General features: G+C 48.4%; 1 protein-coding gene across 1 annotated transcript in view; it reads left to right on the top strand.

Moving 5' to 3' along the window:
• Nucleotides 1-16,908, top strand: part of EPB41L4B (erythrocyte membrane protein band 4.1 like 4B) — a gene marked incomplete at its 3' end in the record, with an annotated part of 140,526 nt that overhangs the window by 106,797 nt on the left and 16,821 nt on the right. The window contains exons 15-17 of the mRNA XM_015415274.1: nucleotides 4,835-4,902; nucleotides 8,558-8,691; nucleotides 10,715-10,769. Of these exons, the coding sequence (XP_015270760.1) occupies nucleotides 4,835-4,902; nucleotides 8,558-8,691; nucleotides 10,715-10,769 (257 nt within the window). The remainder of the gene's footprint in view (nucleotides 1-4,834; nucleotides 4,903-8,557; nucleotides 8,692-10,714; nucleotides 10,770-16,908) is intronic.

The following is a 16,908-nucleotide window of genomic DNA, read 5'->3' as shown; positions in this document are numbered from 1 at the left end:
TTGGCCATCCCCGTCTTCCCCGGTAGTGGCGTTTTAGGCTTCGGAGTAGGCGGCTTGTCTTTAGCTTGACGGCTGCCACAATCCACGGCGAAATGCCCCTTCTCCCCGCACTTTAGTCATAGCCCCATCTTCATGCGTAGTTCTCGAGCCGATTCCGACAGGCGTTGTGTCTTGGGTCTGGAGGCGCTGGCAGTGACGGGTCTGTTGGTCGTAGCAGCCAGGTCGAGCTTGATGGTGTTTAGCCGATCCTCTGCATTTTCAGCTTCCTGGGTCCAAGCCATCAGGGAGATAGGATTAACAGTCTTCAAAACCGTTTCTCGGATGTCCGCGTTGAGTCCCAATCGATACATTTCAGCCAAAATGTGATCGGGGTAGTCTCGGAGCTTTGCTGCCTGCTTGTGGAATTCCAGTGTGTATTCGCGAACCGACTTCTTGTTCTGACGATAGGTGCGGAGAAATGCTTTGGCCCTTTGGCTCGCGTTGACATCCTCAAACCGAGCCCGCAGCGCCCACATGAATGCTCGCAAATTCAAAAGTTCCGGACCGCGGTCATTGTGCAGTCCCACATACCATGTGGCGGCGTCTCCTTTCAGTCTCGCCGAGATGACATCAATGAGAGCAGCTTCATTTCGGAAGAGGTGTCGGCTCTCTTCTACGAATTTGTGCACCCTCACCGTGAAGAAGGCGAGTTCCTCTGGGTTGCCGTCAAAGGTAGCCTCCAGTAAATCCTTGGGTCTGGGCCGTGGAGTCCTTACCAACGGTCCCAGCTGCCCCGGAACTCCCCCGAGAGGAAGACCCGGAGCAACCGGTGGTCCCGCTGGCACTGGCCTCATCGGTGGCGGCAGACCCGGCGGCAGACCCGGCATCGGCTGTTGCGCAGGTCCTACTTGCTGCGGAGGTCCGGCCGGTGGCTGGGCAGGCACCTGCGGCGCGGGAACTCCCGGTGCTGGGGCGACTTGCTGTTGCGCGGCGTGTGCATCAAGAAAATTAGCCATTCTAATGTCCATCATCCCCGGCAGAGCTTCCATTACATCCTGGAATGCCCTCAACAGGTCCCTCACCGAGTATTCCAGTTCCTCCAGTCGTTCCCCGGTGGTTTCCTCAGGGATCGGATCTCGAGGGTGGGAGTCCGGGGGTGGGTCATAGTCTCCTTCCGTTTGGAAGCCCCCGGCTCCCTCCGAATCCTCTACGTGGCCTCGGGGCCCCGATGGCTCGAACATCCACTCCTCGAGGTCTTGCTTGGAACTCCCCTTCTCCGAGGTAGCCCCCGGCTCTGGGAACAATCCCTTGTCAAACAGACTTTCACGTAATCCGCTCCCTCGACGGGAGTACACCTCACGGGTGCCTTGAGTGTTGTACATAGTCCAGTCATCCTGCCGTTGAGTCTTCCGCGGACCCCAGTGCGAAGGGGTCGGAGGCGGCCAAGACAGATGTGCAGGCCGGCGGGGAATCGTTCCCCCCACGGCACCCTCCAGCGAGGCTGCCGTCACCAAAGGAGCGGAGGTGTGTGGGACCGATCCTGAATCCCCCTCCGTTTTCGGTAGGTCTCCCTCAGCTCCGCTCATGATCTTGCCAGATTCGGAACGATAGGAGAAAGGGAGTTCTAACAATATGTTGGATCCCCAAGCATCGAGAATAAATCCACGTTTTCAAGAAAAGCAAAATTTATTTCAAAGCGTTGAAGACATACTCAAACACGTTCTTTGTTAGAACTGGGGATACACAGTTAGGGCGAGCATAATAAAGGAAATTCAAACAGATACATATCCAATGAATAATATTCCCGCTGGCGGGCTACTGAAACGGTTGCGCGCCCAGTCCATGGGAACCAGGCAGAACATCAGACAAAACACAGGTGCAGTTCTCATGAGATAGCAATAGGCAAGCATTACAGCATCTTCTCCCCCACACATCCACCAGTAGTTATCTTATGCATTCCAGCACAGAAGCAGGATAGTATAAACAAGCCGGGTGCAACAGGGTAAGGATATGCACACAGAGGTCACAGAAAACAGAATGGCAGCTTGCTGACACCTGCTTGCTTGAGTTAGAGTTCTTGAAATGTGGGTGTCCCCCCCCCCCAATTGGTGTGTTGTATGCTTCCCATTTATTTGACAGTGTTCCTGAAAGAGCAAGTTAGATTCTGTTCAACAGGCATTCATGTCCGAGAGCTGGTCTTCGGAGGGTGTCTATTAAAAAAAAAAACACCTGGAGATCCTAGACAGATCCTTTGAAAGATCAGAGCTCTTCACCACAAAGTTATGAATACGATCTGTCAAAAAATGGGTCATGTATTGTTCTTTTTTTCAACTGCACACTTAAAAGGTTTGGGATTCACACTTGAAAACCTGAAACTGTGAACAAGCGAACAGGCTTGTATTTGCGATGTGAGCTTATGCATGCTCACTGTTGAGTATTCCTCCTGGGGCCAACGGAACACTTTGTACCTTGTGGAAACTGTTGGAAAGGTCAGATTCACAATCTGTCCCCCGTGATTGTCATCGCCAGAAGATTCAGTGGCCTGCTTCCATTGGGGACACCACTGTGGGGCCCTCACAAACACATATGTCCAAGTATGACTGTGTCCTTAGAACATCAGAAGAGCCCTGCTGGATCAGACCCAGTGGTCCATCTAGTCCAGCATCCTGCCTCTCACACAGTGGCCAAACAGTTACCCTGGAGGTCCAACAACGGGGCAGAGAGGACGAAGCCTTCCCCTGATGTTGCTTCCTGGCTCTGGGATTCAGAGGATTAGTGCCTCTGAAGGTGGAGGTTCCCTTTAGTCACCATAGAGAAAAAGAGATTGGATTTATACCAATGCCTTTTACTACCCAAAGGAGTTTCAGAGCAGCTTTCCCTTCCCCTCCCCACAACAGACATCCTGTGAGGTAGGTGGGGCTGAAAGAGCTCTTTTGAGAACTGACGGTGAGGGAACAGCTCTGAAAGAACTTGTAACTGACCCAGGGTCACACCAGCAACTGCATGTGGAGGAGTGGGGGAATCAAACCCAGTTCTCCCAGATTAGAGTCTGCGCTCCTAACCACGACACCAAACTGGCTCTCCGAGTCAAGTAGCTGCTGATAGACCTCTCCTTCATGAATCTGTCCAATTCCCTTTTAAAGCTGTCTGAGCCTGTGGCCATCCCTACATCCCCTGGCAGCAAATGCCACATTTTAGTCATTCACTGTGTAAAGAGGCATTCCCTCTTGTCCGTCCTGAACCTACTGCCCATCAGCTTCATTGGATGCCCTTGAGCTCTAGTCTTTTGGGAAAGGGAGGGAAATTTCTTCAAAGAGATATGGGGGGGGGTTGGCCTATGGGTGCCAGCGCGTCATGCCATACCGCAGCTCCTTCCCGCCACAGAGATCATGATCGTTAGCAGTGCTCTTGGCCCATCCACGGTGTTTGAGCGTTCAGAAGTATACTGGCCTCGCGGATTGGTGTATTCACCAGAGACTCTTGTAGGGCAAGAACCCGTGTCTCGCTGAGGCTGGAGTTGTGGATGCGGTGGCATGGGAAGATTCTATTTATTTTTCTATTCAGAATTTTTGTTTATGCCCCCTCTCCAGGAGCCTGCCAGTGGTGGCTCACAAAATAAAAGCAACAAAAAGCAAAAATTAAAAGGTATTAAATAAAACCCAGCATTAAAAAGAAACAACAACAACCAGCCCAGCACAAGAAACATAGCCCATAAAAGATGATAGACTCTTGAGGCGGTGGAGTTGACTGTACCAGTGTTCCCCCTAAGCTGAGTTAAGTGTGAGCTAGCTCACAGTTTTTTAGCCTCCGGCTCACACATTTTTGTCTTCGCTCAGGAAGGATGGCTCCAGAGCAAACTAATTGATGCAGCAGCCAAATCGCTCGCTCACAGCTTTAATGCCAGTCGCTCACAAAATAGAATTTTTGCTCACAAGACTTTACAGCTTAGAGGGAGCATTGGACTGTACCACTTCAGGCTTCTTTTAAATGCTCCTCCCATATTTTAAAAGGATAACTCACTGCAATAAGAAAGCTAGTCTAGGGGCAAGGAAGGGTTTTGCCTAGCCCTCCACTATCCCTCTGCACCGTTTTCTAGTTGCAGGATTAGGGAGGTGGGGAAGTGGTTCCCTTTCACTGTGAAGTGATATAGCTGATTCTGCCTCCTGATCTTCGTCCTTAGATTTCTATTTATTTACTTTGTATATAATCCCACCTTTCTCCCACTTGGGGACCCAAAACGGCTTCCATCATTCCCCTCTCCTCCATTTTACCCACACAACAACCCTTTGAGGTAGGTGAGGCCGAGCGTGTGTGACTGGCCCAAGGTCGCCCAGTGAGCTACCGTGGCACAGAGGGGATTCGGACCTGGCTCTCCCAGATCCTAGTACAGCAATCTGACCACCGCACCACGCAGGCTGGGAAGTTTTGAAAAGCCGAACACGGACAGATAACTAAAAATTCAGATCTTCTCAGGCGGGTCGCTGTGTCGCTCTGAAGCGACAGAAAAAAGTTTGAGTGCTGTGGCACCTGTAAGACCAACAAAGTTTAATTCTGGGTATAAGCTTTCGTGTGCACGCATGTGCACACGAAAGCTTATACCCAGAATTAAACTTTGTTGGTCTTACAGGTGCCACAGGACTCAAACGTTTAACAATTCAGAGTTAAACGTTTTTGTTCAGAGTTGTCATCAACAGCCGGCTGTGGTCATGACCAGGTAGCCGCAGATTTCTCTGCGGTGAGGGTCTGGCCGTGTGTGTGTGTTTCCATTTTTCTTTAGAAGCTACCTTAGGAAACTCGGCGGGTGCAAGCCCGGTTGCAGGCAGTCCAGTAACCAAGGTTCGCTCTTTGTTTCCAGCCCCTGTACCACACAAATATGCACCTGAGCCAGTCACACTGGCACCCCCACCCACCTGTGAATGTAAGGTAAGTGCATCGTCTGTTTTAACCTCATCTGAATTGTTTGATGGCGGTGACTTGATGGGGGGGGGAGAAAAGGGAGCAGCCTGATTTTTAGACCGTGTCTTAAGAAAGCAACATGCCTTTCACCCAGAACAGTAATGAGGTGTAAGCAGGCCCGTAGCCTACTGTGGGGCCTCTCGGGGCCCGGCCCCCTCACTTACCACCAGGGCCCCCTGACTTTCCATCCATCCCAGGCCCCCGCGGCTTCCAATTTTTCATTTTATTTATGGCGCTCGCTTGGGTGTACGTGTGCCAGGTGCCCCCTGACTTATTTAAAGGCACCCCACATTTTAAAAATCCTGGCCAAAGGCCCGGGTGTAAGCTGTGAGCCCAGACCAGAAGCTCCTGGTTGAGTGCTGCCCTCACTGTGGGAGAGACGGGAAGCCTCCGTCTGCTCAGACCAAACTAGGCGAGATGACATACCTGCTGCATTCAAGGCTTCCATTTTGTAGTGCCAAGGGAAGCCGTTTAAGAACCCTGCGGGGGGGGGGGGGGCTGATTTTGGTCAGGACCACCATGGCATGGGTGGGAGGGGTTCCTCCCTCCCTCCCCACATTGTTTTTCTAACCCAAAAGGGCGTTGGGTGGTATATTTGCTGACAGGTTACCCTCCCCCCCCCCCACTGTTTTGGGTTAGAAAAACGGTGCTGGGGCAAAGAAGGAGCCTTTCTTCCCCTCATGCCACAGTGGGTCTCCTTTCCTCGGCACTACAAAATGGGAAATGTGTCCCCAGGATGAACCTCACACACACACACCAAGTTTATCTGGACAATCCTGACCTTTCTTACAGTCTGCGTAAAGATTGTTCAGCTCATCCATGAGAAACATCCGAAAGCATTTTACAAATAGAGGGATGTGTGAGGTAATTTTGCCCAAGGGCAGCTGAGGCCTAGAGATGGGTTCCTGTATAAGCTCTGGTTGTGTCTGAAGTAAAACCAGAATGACACTTCTGAACTTGGCTCCATTTGTTTCAGTGGTACTTGCACTGGAGGTCTTTTATTTTATTTTCATTTTATTTTATTGCCATCAAGTCTCCGCCAACTTTTGGCGACCCCCTAATGGAGCTTTCAAGGCAGAAGACATTCAGAGGCGGTTTGCCATCGCCTGCCTCTATGTAGTAATCCTGGAGTTCTGTGGAGGTCTCCCATCCAAGTACTAACCAGGGCCGACCTGGCTTAGCGACTGAGATCTGACGAGATTGGGCTACTAGCCCAATCTCGTCAGATCTCAGTCGCTAAGCCAGGTCGGCCCTGGTTAGTACTTGGATGGGGGAATGGGGGCCGGGGAATGGCCAGGGAATGGGGGCCGTATGACAAAGCTATTGAATGGCAAGAAGCTAATAAGGAACACCAATGAATATCTTGTAGAGCGTGTATTCTGAAAGTCTGCGAGTGAACAATATATTACAGGTGGCACGGGAATGCGGCCAAAACGAATACGCATGTATAGGCATGTGCACACAAGACCCCTTATCACCTCCTTCCCACAAAGCTGCCACTGTGTGGTGTGGTGCATTTTCTTCACCTTACGTTTCGTATCACCAGGTACTAGGATAGTGACACTATAATACGAGTGGGTGTTACTGCATAGTATAGGGGGAGACTTTGCAGTGGTAGTGCTGTGTTGTCCCTAGGATATAATTCCACTTGATTCAACATATTTGGGGTGATTACCATTAAAAAATCTTTACATGCATTTTCATACAGTCAAAACTTATGGAAGGAACCACAGCGCAATACATTTCTTTTAGGTGTAACTTAAGGTATTTAAGTATATGCCTAAAAGTATATACGTGAGTATATACCTAAAAACTCAAGATGGGTAGCCGTGTCAGTCTGTTTATAGCAATAGAAAAGAGCGAGGGCCCAGGAGCACCTTAAAGGTAAAGGTTCCCTTGCTCGAAAGCCAGTCGAGTCCGACTCTAGGGTTGCGGTGCTCATCTCCGTTTCAAAGCCGAAGAGCCAGCGCTGTCCGAAGACATTTCCGTGGTCATGTGGCCGGCATGACTAAACACCAAGGCGCACAGAACGCTGTTCCCTTCCCACCGAAGGGGAACCTATTTATCTTCTTGCAATTTCTTGCTTTCGAACTGCTAGGTTGGCAGGAGCTGGAACTAGAGACAGGAGCCCACTCTCATGCGGCACACTCGGGTCTCGAACTGCTGAACTACTGACCCTCCACAGCCTGCAGTTCAGCATCTTAACCACTTGAGCCACCGCACCTTAAAGACTAACAAAATTGGTGGTAGGGGAGGAGCTTTCGTAGACACTGCTCACTTCTTCAGGTATCTGAAGACGTGAACAGTGACTCATGAAAGCTCAAGTCCTACAACAATGACACTGTACTTGCTGCTATAATACGGTATCTCTGTGATATTAAACAGTGCCTTAATAATCGGTGGTGCTACTGGACTCTTGCTCTTTTCTCTACCTAAAAGCTCTAAATAGCGCATGTCACAAACATGTTGGGTATGTGTGTTGTGGCCGTTTCCTGCTTAGAACTGTTAGAAAACTAGTGTGTGCCTTTATTTATATATTTTGTTAGTTAAGTTATTGGACACATTTTCATGCCACCTTTCCACCCAGTTAGGGTCCCCGAGGCTGTGAACATGGAAAAAAAAATTAAATATTTGATCAATTAAAACGGTAGTTAAAATTATAAACTAGTTCAATTAAAAACACATAAACAAACAACACTAGAAGGAGGGCCAGTGACTGTTATATGGGGATATGCCAGATGAAAGAAAAAAATCTTCGTCTGCTGATGAAAGACACCAATAGAGGGAGACAGATGAATCTCCCTGGGGAGAGAGTTCCAAATATTTGGTCCCACAGCCGAGAAGGCCTTTTCTCGGGTAGCCCCGCCTGTCCACCTCGGATGGCAGGGGCATCTAACATGGGGGCCTCCAAAGATGACCGGAGTTCTTCGTAGTTGTAAATTTCATGGCTGGTTTGCTGTGAAAAGGGTTTTTTGGATCAGGATGCTTCACAACACATGTCTTTTCCTGCGTGGGGGGGAGAGGCATACTATCCACAGGAAAAAAGGAATGCTTTTGCTGTAATTCAATTATGATAAGGAAAAGAGGAAACGGCCATGGGATGACCCAATTAAGTATGAGAGCAAAGCTCTTCCATCTAAATACATGATAAAATATATAAGTGCATGCAGGAGATCCAACGGGATCCACCAAAAGAAGATCAGACTCAGTGATGAACATATGGAGTGGAAATTGTAAGTTTATTCAGACAAGTCACGTAGAGATTCATTCAAGGTATGAGCTTGTGTGTGCGAGGCACACTTTTTCAAAAACGTTGGAATGGAAGGTGGAGTTCAAACTTGTAGGCAGAGGCTGAGCAGCAAATTAAAAGTTACAGGAAGAAGATGTTTTAAGATATGCAAAGACAAAACTAAATAACAAGCTGGGCTTAGCTCACACCTTCAGCTTGGCTCCCCCCCATCCCCCCATTCATAATTTTTGTTCCTCACTGTCGCCTCATTGTGTGTGTGTGTGTGTGTGTGTGTGTGTTGTATCCCAGGTGACAAACTCATTCCTTTTTGTTGTTCCTAATTGTGATTTTGCTTTTGGCTTCTCGTTTGCCTTCACTGTGCGCATGGTTCAGGCCACCCTATCACGATGACAGTCTGTACTGGAAGCCCAGTGGCGAGGACAGCAGTTTACGGTATATCCAGGAACAGAACCAGAAGAACCTGGGTGGGCTCCAGAGTCTGTTGTACCAGGATAAGCTCATGACAACCCTTTGAAAAGACATCAGGATTTCGTGTTCCATCGTCTGTCTTCATTGCATTCCATAAAATGTTGTCTGTGTGTACTGCAAATGAGTTGTAGAAGTTGGGTCGTGATCCATACGGTGCTCTCTGGGTTCTCTTGCGAGCGATTGTTCCTAGAACTTCGGAAAGGTTTAAGGCACCCCACTGCCCAGAAATCCAGCATGTGGTAGTTCACTCATTCCCTACCCCACGTTTTTGTATGGTAATCTCATCTTGATTCCTTGCCACGTACATGCCGATGGCGCTCACACAGTCAACCCATTTAAATGTCTAGTCTCTCTTTTTCTCTCTCCATTTGCGCTTTGAGTGACACAGGAACTGGGAAAATTGCAGTTCTCATGCATGACTTAATGGCCAGTGATAAAGGGATCCAGGAGACAAATCAGAGGTTCAAACATCCCTCTGGTTTATCCCAGATTAACGTGCTGGTTCTTGTGCCACATCTAACAAGTGTCAAGAAGCCACTAGAGTTGTTTTTACATAGTCTTGTCCAGACACTGGACTTGCTACTGTCATACGGTATCCCTGTGATGTTGAACAGTGCCTTCACAATCAGTGGTGCTGCCTTTCAGTAGATTGTCACGTTGGGGAAGTGGCAGAAAGGGAAAAACACCGCAGCCAAGTGGAGCTTTTCACAGTAGACCATGTTCAAGCATGGTTGCTCCCTTCAGATTCCCATGGCTGGGAGGTTGGGACCGAGTCTCGGCTCCCAGATACCCTCCCCTCTCTTCCGCCACCATGCCCAGAAAGAGGTAACTGTAGGCAGTCATTACATCTCTGCTTCGGGAGGGGCAGGCAGAGGTGGCACACCCCAGACCAGCCCCCCCCTCTCATCAGACAGAAGTCTGAACAGCCCCCAAGAGGGGTTGATAAAAGATACTTTAGATGAATGCGTTTTGAAGTGGGGAATGAATCAGTCAAAAGTCAGATAATATATTCTGCATGCTCAGGTTCCTTAAAACAATCACAGTTTCCTAATCCGTTTTAACGCTCTCAGACATGGAAATGACCCTGCCAGCTTTAGCTAACACATTGATTTTTTTTATTTTTTATTTTGGCCTTAAAGCTGTGATCTATTGAAGCTGATCAGAATAAGGAATATCTTTGTATATCGGAAGTGCTAGTGTTTTTAATAGGATTTTAATTGATCTGAATTTATAAATAGGGGTAAGTCTAAGAGCAAATATGTGAGAGTTTAATTTTTTATTTAAGTATTTTACAGATGCTATTATGACATTTGTTTTAATCTTTGTATGTGCTAAGTACAAATAATAATAAATATGAATATTTTCATTTGCCCTGGAGTTCTGTGTTCTCTGTCCCTTTTGTCTGTTTTCGACCTTAGAAAACTTGACCTAGATCCCCAGTCCATCTGTACCACTTCTGTGAAACAAAAGAATAAATTAGTTTCCCTGGCTCCCTAAACTGGCTTGAAATTTCGAGAGCAGTTATGTCCTGCAGACAGTAAAGTTCGGAATGGTAAAAGTTATTTCATGGCTGTAGTGTTTATATAAAGTCTTTGCAACAATTGGCTCATTACTGAGAGTAAAAAATTTTTTGAACAACCTTCTTTCATCTGCATGAAAAGGGCATGCAGATAGTTACACTGGAATAAATGTGAAACATGGGCAGGAGTCCAACTTGGCCAGTACAGACATGTGGCTATGGGGGTGTGAAGTCTGGGCCCATCTCCATGGCAGGGTTGGAACTAGGGATGCCAGCCTCCAGGTGGGACCTGGGGATTCCCCAGAATGATAGCCCATATCCAGAGACCAGTTCCCCTGGAGAACATGGATGCTTGGGAGGGTGGAGTCTATGGCTTCGTACCCCGCTGAGGTCCCTGTCCTCACCAGGCTCCGCCCCCAAATCCCCAGGAGTTTCCCAACCTGGGTCTGGCATCCCTTCCCCCCCCCATCCCCCTGCCAGTGGCAACCATTGTTGGAGCAGAGATCTAGTGCTAAACTTGTTTCTGGCCGGCATCTCCTCAGGCGCCAAGCAGGGAGCTCCCCTGGGCCTTCTCACCGACATGCTCTTGTCTGTCTGGTGAGAATTTCAAAAGAAAGAGCCTTCGGCCGTCTGGTCCCGTCTCTCAGTTGATGTGTCACCCAGGAGCGAGTTTGCTGCCTCCTTAGAAACGAGGACAGGATCAGCTCCTCCTCCTCGGCCCTGCCGCAGATCTCTTCTCACAGCCTCACCACTTCTCTGAGGCAATAATGGCTCTGGTCAGAATGTCGCAAACACGGGAAACGATGGCTGCGATCACACACACTAAATAATCATAGGAACATAAGAGAAGCCACCGTTGGATCAGGCCAATGGCCCATCCGGTCCAACACTCTGTGTCACACAGTGGCCAGAAATACCAGGTGCCATCAGGAGGTCCAGCAGTGGGGCCAGGACACTAGAAGCCCTCCCACTGTTGCCCCCCCCCCAAGCACCAAGAATACAGAGCATCCCTTGCCCCAGACATAAGAACATAAGAGAAGCCACCGTTGGATCAGGCCAATGGCCCTTCCAGTCCAACACTCTGTGTCACACAGTGGCCAAAAATACCAGGTGCCATCAGGAGGCCCAGCAGTGGGGCCAGGACACTAGGAGCCCAACATTGGCTTCTCTTATGTTCTTATGAAAGATTAGATTGCAGGCAGAAGGCTAAAATGCAGGGCCTCCAAAGTAGCATGCTCAGAAATGCGACCTCTTCAGTGAGCAGGGCGTGTGGGATCAGGAGGCAGGGGTGGGACTTGGGGTCCTGAGAGATGGGTGATGCTAGGAGGTTGGTTTAGATTGGTCAGCCACTGGGGGATGTAGGGGGGCAAGCTGACCCCATACCAAAGAGCCGTGGCACGCACTTGAGCTGAAACAAGATCGTTGCTATAGCTTTTGATAATATCGCAGAGCAACTCTGAAGAGCAGCTCCCGGAGGGGAAGCTGACAGGAGCTGGCAAACATTTGGCTCAGAATGACGCATCCCGTAGAGATGAGAGGGTAATTCCTCTGGATAATCTCAATGGAATGGATGAGAACCTGAAAGAGCTCAAAACCAGAAGCCATCTAAGGCAGGGGCGTCGAACTCATTTGTTATGAGGGCCGGATCTAGCATAAAGGAGACCTTGTTGGACCGGGCCATGTGTGTCATACAATGTAATGCCAGGTAGCGGAGATATAAACTCTTTAAAGGACCCAAACACAAAGGGTTTTTTTAACATGATTAAAACATTAGCACTCTTGCAAAATTTTGTTTAACCGTGTCTGATAACTGACATGCTCTGAATTACTGCATCAAAATGTCTGTGCTGTTGCAATCTTGAGTATGCTGTTCAGGTGTGTATATGTAAGCTGCAAGCCTACGATGACGCAGCAGCAGCAGCAGAACTGGAAGGAGCAGAAGACAGCCAGTTCTACTGTGGGCCTGATAGAAGCCCTCCGGTGGCCGAATCCGGCCCCCTGGGCCACATGTTTGACACCCCTGATCTAAGGGGACCGAAGGCCCATGAGGGGAAATGTGCATGCGGGGTGGGAGGAGGTGCTTGAAGGAGGAGCTGGTGTGCTTTGTGTTCATTGAGAGGAGGAGGTACTGTGGGCATGTAGGAATCTGGCTGAGATGGGGGGGGGAAATCAGTGGGAGATGCTACCCCTTCGATATGCTATATAGGGATGCCAAGGAAGAACCTGTTGGGGTGCAGTGGGATGTACAAATGTCAAAGGGGACAGAGTCCAGTAAATGAGAAGCAGGGGGAAATTAAGCTGAGACTCACCTCACAGAATCACTATATATTTTTATCCTCGTCAAAATGGACGTATGATGACCCTGTGGGGGTTCCAAGGCAAGAGATGTTCAAAGGCGGCTTGCCAGTGCCTGTCTCCACGTCATGAGCCTGGTGTTCTTTGGAGGTCTCCCTCCCGCCCAAGCACAAAACAGAGCCAGCCCTGCCGTGCTTCTGAGATCTGATGAGATCAGGCTAGCCTTGGGCCACCCAGGTCAGGGGAAATCAACATCTCATGGGAGGAATATGATTTTCTGTCACAGCAGATATCTGAGGGTGGTCATAAAATGGAGTCAAGTTAAGGATGGGTAGTAAAAACCAAGCCGAACTGGGAACAGAAGTCAATGTGGCCTGACCTGTCCATGGCCATTTTCCCCTAGTGGGGCAAATGGGGTGAAAAGGGAGATAACACCCCGCATCACACACATACACACTTGTTGCTTTATGTTAGGTTTCCAGTAAATCAACATGAGTAGCCATGTTTGTCTGTCTGTAGGAGTAGAAAAGAGTAAGAGTTCAGTAGCACCTTAAAGATGAATACAATTTGTGGTAGGGTATGAGCTTTTGTGAGTCACTGCTCACTTCTTCATTTCTTCAGATACAGCTAGAATGTAAGTCCATCTGGCCTATATATTGTCAAATGACAAAGCAGATGTGATTGGATTGGGTGTGATGTGCAGAGAGGTAGTTGGTGTGGAGAAATCAGCATTGGTAATGAGACAGGAAACCTAGGTCTTGATTCAGTCCAGGTGGATGTGGAGAGACTGCTGAATTGCAACTGATAACAAAGCTCAAGACAATGCATTCACCGGGACTGAATCAAGACCTAGGTTTCCTGTCTCCTGTCCGCAAAAACCAATACTGATTTCTCCATGCGAACTACCTCTCTGCATATCACACCTAATCCAATCACATCTGCTATTGTCATTTGGCATCTGAAATGACTCCACTTTCCAATATATAGGATAGCTGGACTCACATTCTAGCTGTGTCTAAAGATGTGAGCAGTGACTCACGAAAGCTCATATCCTACCACAAATCTGTTTAGTCTTTAAGGTGCTCCTGGACTCTCACTGTTTTCTGCTGTCAGGTTTCCAGCGTATGTAAAAACTGCAGCACATACAATACCGGGAATCCCTTGTGAGCAAAGGATCAAACTTCCAATGCAACTGGCTGCTAACTCTGTGTCTGAGGATTTGCATCATTTCCCCATTGGGAAGGTGTGATGGACTATAAGGCTTGGCGGCAAGCAGCAGGGAAGCAAAAGCGCTGCTAGGTCACATGACTAAGAGTGGTGGGGGCAGGCCGTTCAGAATTCTCAGGGAGCTTGAAAAAAAAGAGAGAGTTGACAGTTGGTGAGTGAGCCCGAGAGCTCAGGAGTGAGAAGGAACCTAGGAAGCAGAGCGGGAAAAGCAAGTGACCAGTTTGAGGAAAATTGGGGCTAGAGAACGCCCCCTACTGGTTGTCAAGAGTCCTGAAGCAATCAGTTCCCCACAACTTTCTTTCCAAAGGCGTAAAGTTTATTGGAGTCTGTAAAGGCAAGTCATCTACACATACATTTAGTGTCAGGAATGAGAATAAGCACGCACAGCCGAATAATATACATGAGGGGGGGGGGGGGGGGGGATGGACCAGAGCCAATCAGAATAACTGCAAAAACCCGCCGAGGCTACTGGCTAAGGATCCCCAGGGAATAGAGTAACGAGGTGCCAAGGATGCCAGCCTAAGTGGATAAGGAGACAAGGAGAATCAAAATTTAACATTCCAAGTCAGGCAGAGACGGAGACAATTTATCTGACAGTCTGCATCCCTCCCCCCCCGTCTCAGCCATGGCAGCTGCATAGCTGACACTGGTCCCCTCTAGAGAAAGAGGATAGTGATATGAAAGGAGAAACTGAAGAACTCCTTAGTATTAACAAAGCTACACACACGCTGCTCCAAGGGAACTTGTGAAGTGGTTAAGGGAAAGACTAGGTGTCTGGAAAAGACTGAGGGATAGCTAGAACAGCCTCACCAGTCAGTTGAGAGAGCCAGGTGGAGAAAGTCTTAAGTATAACCACAGTTAGTAACAGGAGAAGTAGAATCCCAAATGGTCTTAGTGTACCAGAGTCAGTTATGTGTCCAAGTTGGAGTTGTATAACTCCTGCATATGTTAACTCAAAGTGAAGCACTTATACAAAAAGCAACAGTCTATCCTGTGTAAATATCCCACCCCTGCTATGTTTATGGGCATAAAGAGTTGTGCAGTTTGCTGTTAAAAAGCAGTGGTGCCGGACTTCTTGAGAAGAGTTCATATCTGGCAGGTATACCTCCACCCACAGGCGGTATAAACCCGAAGAGACTTGTTAGCCTAAACAGGTTATCCCAAGAAAGAACCGGTGATCAGGCATAACCTACTCATCGTCTGAGTCCAGTTTTAACCAGCCAACTGGTCACGTTACAAAAGGTTCTCCTGGGACTGCATTCTGAAACCCACCAGACACACAGGAAAACAACATCTCCTGCTCCCAGTTCTTAGTAGGCAGCCCATAAAGATACCGTCAAAGTCAGAGGTATCAAAGGCCACAGGAAGATCCTGGGGAATCAATACAGACAGTCTCCTTCAGTCTCTCTTGGTCAAAGTCAACACCATCAGCACTGTCGAGGCAACTGCTGTCCCAAGATCAGGTCTGAAGCCAGATCGATGGGCTGTAGATAACAAGGCCCCTCAGCAGTTCATTCCATGTCCCTTCATGTCACATGTCACATGTCACATGTTCATCCCACGACATTCAACCACCCATCCGGGCAGGGTCAGTCACACAGGTTCATTCTATCTGATTCCGGCTTATTTCCCCTGGCTGGAGATCGGGTGGGCGGCAGATGGAATCGATAGGATGACAATGATGGGTTGATCCGGCTTTTGGTTTTATTGGGGGGGTGTTATTGTTACAGCTGTCTTAAATGGAGTGGTAAATTGCTTTGGATCCCTCTGGGGAGAAAGGCAGATTATAAATATTCCACAGGTCTCAGGAGGGAACAGGTCTGCTTTGTTTGATGCAACAAAATACCTGGAACCAGCTTTGGTTGCTGGCCAGGCACCGTTTAGTTCAAAATATGGCCCCTGTTCAGTTCTTTTGTTTGTTGAAGATTAAAGGTCATTGCCAATTACATCCCACAATGGAATATAAAATTGGATGCATTTCAGTCTCAGAGACAAAAGTGTGTATCACACAATGAACGAAGCATAGGTAGTTATTCACCATCAGGCAGGATAGCCAGGAATCCTCCAGGATCTTGATCCAGGTGGTTCTCAGGTGGTCCTGTTCAAGGTATTTGCTTCTCATTTTGGGAATGCCACAGTAAGGTCCTTGGTCCTAATCAGGCAAAGAGCCTTTTTAAAATAAATTCCTCTTCTAGTTTTGAATTTTGTGTTAAGCTGTTTTAATGTTTTTTATAACTGCTTGTTTTACTATCTTGAGAGCTGCCTTGAGCATATTTCTTAAAATGGCCTAAATGAATGTCTACTAAAAAAAAAAACACGTAACACAAAGCAAACCCTTACAGAATCCAAAATCTGATGCACCGTAGCCAGGAGACTTGACAAGATGGTTCTCAGAAATATTCTAGAAACGGAAGTGTGACGGTAAACAAAACGAAGCGTTCGCTGCTGTTCTGGAACATTTGCTGTCTAAATAAGCCCCTTCCAAAGTCTGGAGCCAGAAGCTCATAAAACTGTCTTCTCGTGGAATGTGATACCTGTTGGACAGTAGCAAAAGCAATCACCTGAGGACGCAAGCGCACCAAAGACATGGTGTAGAGCCCACAGGGTGGCTGGTGGTAGGAAGTACAGTCAAGTTGCAGCCGACCTCCGGTGACCCCGTAGGGTTTTCAAGGCAAGAGTTACAGACAGAGGTCGTTGGCCATGGCCTGCCTCTGTGTCACAGCCCTGGTATTCCTTGCTGGTCTCCCATCCAAGTACTAGCCAGGGCTGACCCCACTAAGGATCGGGCCAGCCCGGGCCAGCCCTGGTCCGGGCCTGCTTTCCCTTTAAATCTCTTGAATGTTTTGTCTGCTCAGGAGCCTCCATACTTGGCCTCTTAACGGTGTTTTAGACGGAAGGCTGTGATAGAGCTCCTGACTTCCCTTTATAGCCGAATCCGGGCTGTGCCATTTCCGACTGCAGGTGAGGTCTTGCACGATGGAATGCGCTCCAGGGAGGGGCACACAGAGAACCAGCACCTGGTGTGAGGGGGGTTATTTTTGGTACGGAGGAGCATTCGGCCAGGTGACCCCCCCCCATCTGTGTTCTTACGTAGTGCAGCCCAGATACAGGTTTATCACCTCTGTGAGAAGAACTGCATGGAACTAGAAGCTTCAGGAGAAGTGGATGACCAGTGCTCTCTTTTTGTTGTTGTTTAATAAAAGTGCTGTAATGA

The sequence above is a fragment of the Gekko japonicus genome, unplaced genomic scaffold (genome assembly GCF_001447785.1).
Source record: "Gekko japonicus isolate JY-2015 unplaced genomic scaffold, Gekko_japonicus_V1.1 scaffold1987, whole genome shotgun sequence".
Classification (NCBI taxonomy): Eukaryota; Metazoa; Chordata; class Lepidosauria; order Squamata; family Gekkonidae; genus Gekko; species Gekko japonicus.
This window is presented reverse-complemented; position numbering and strand designations above follow the sequence as displayed.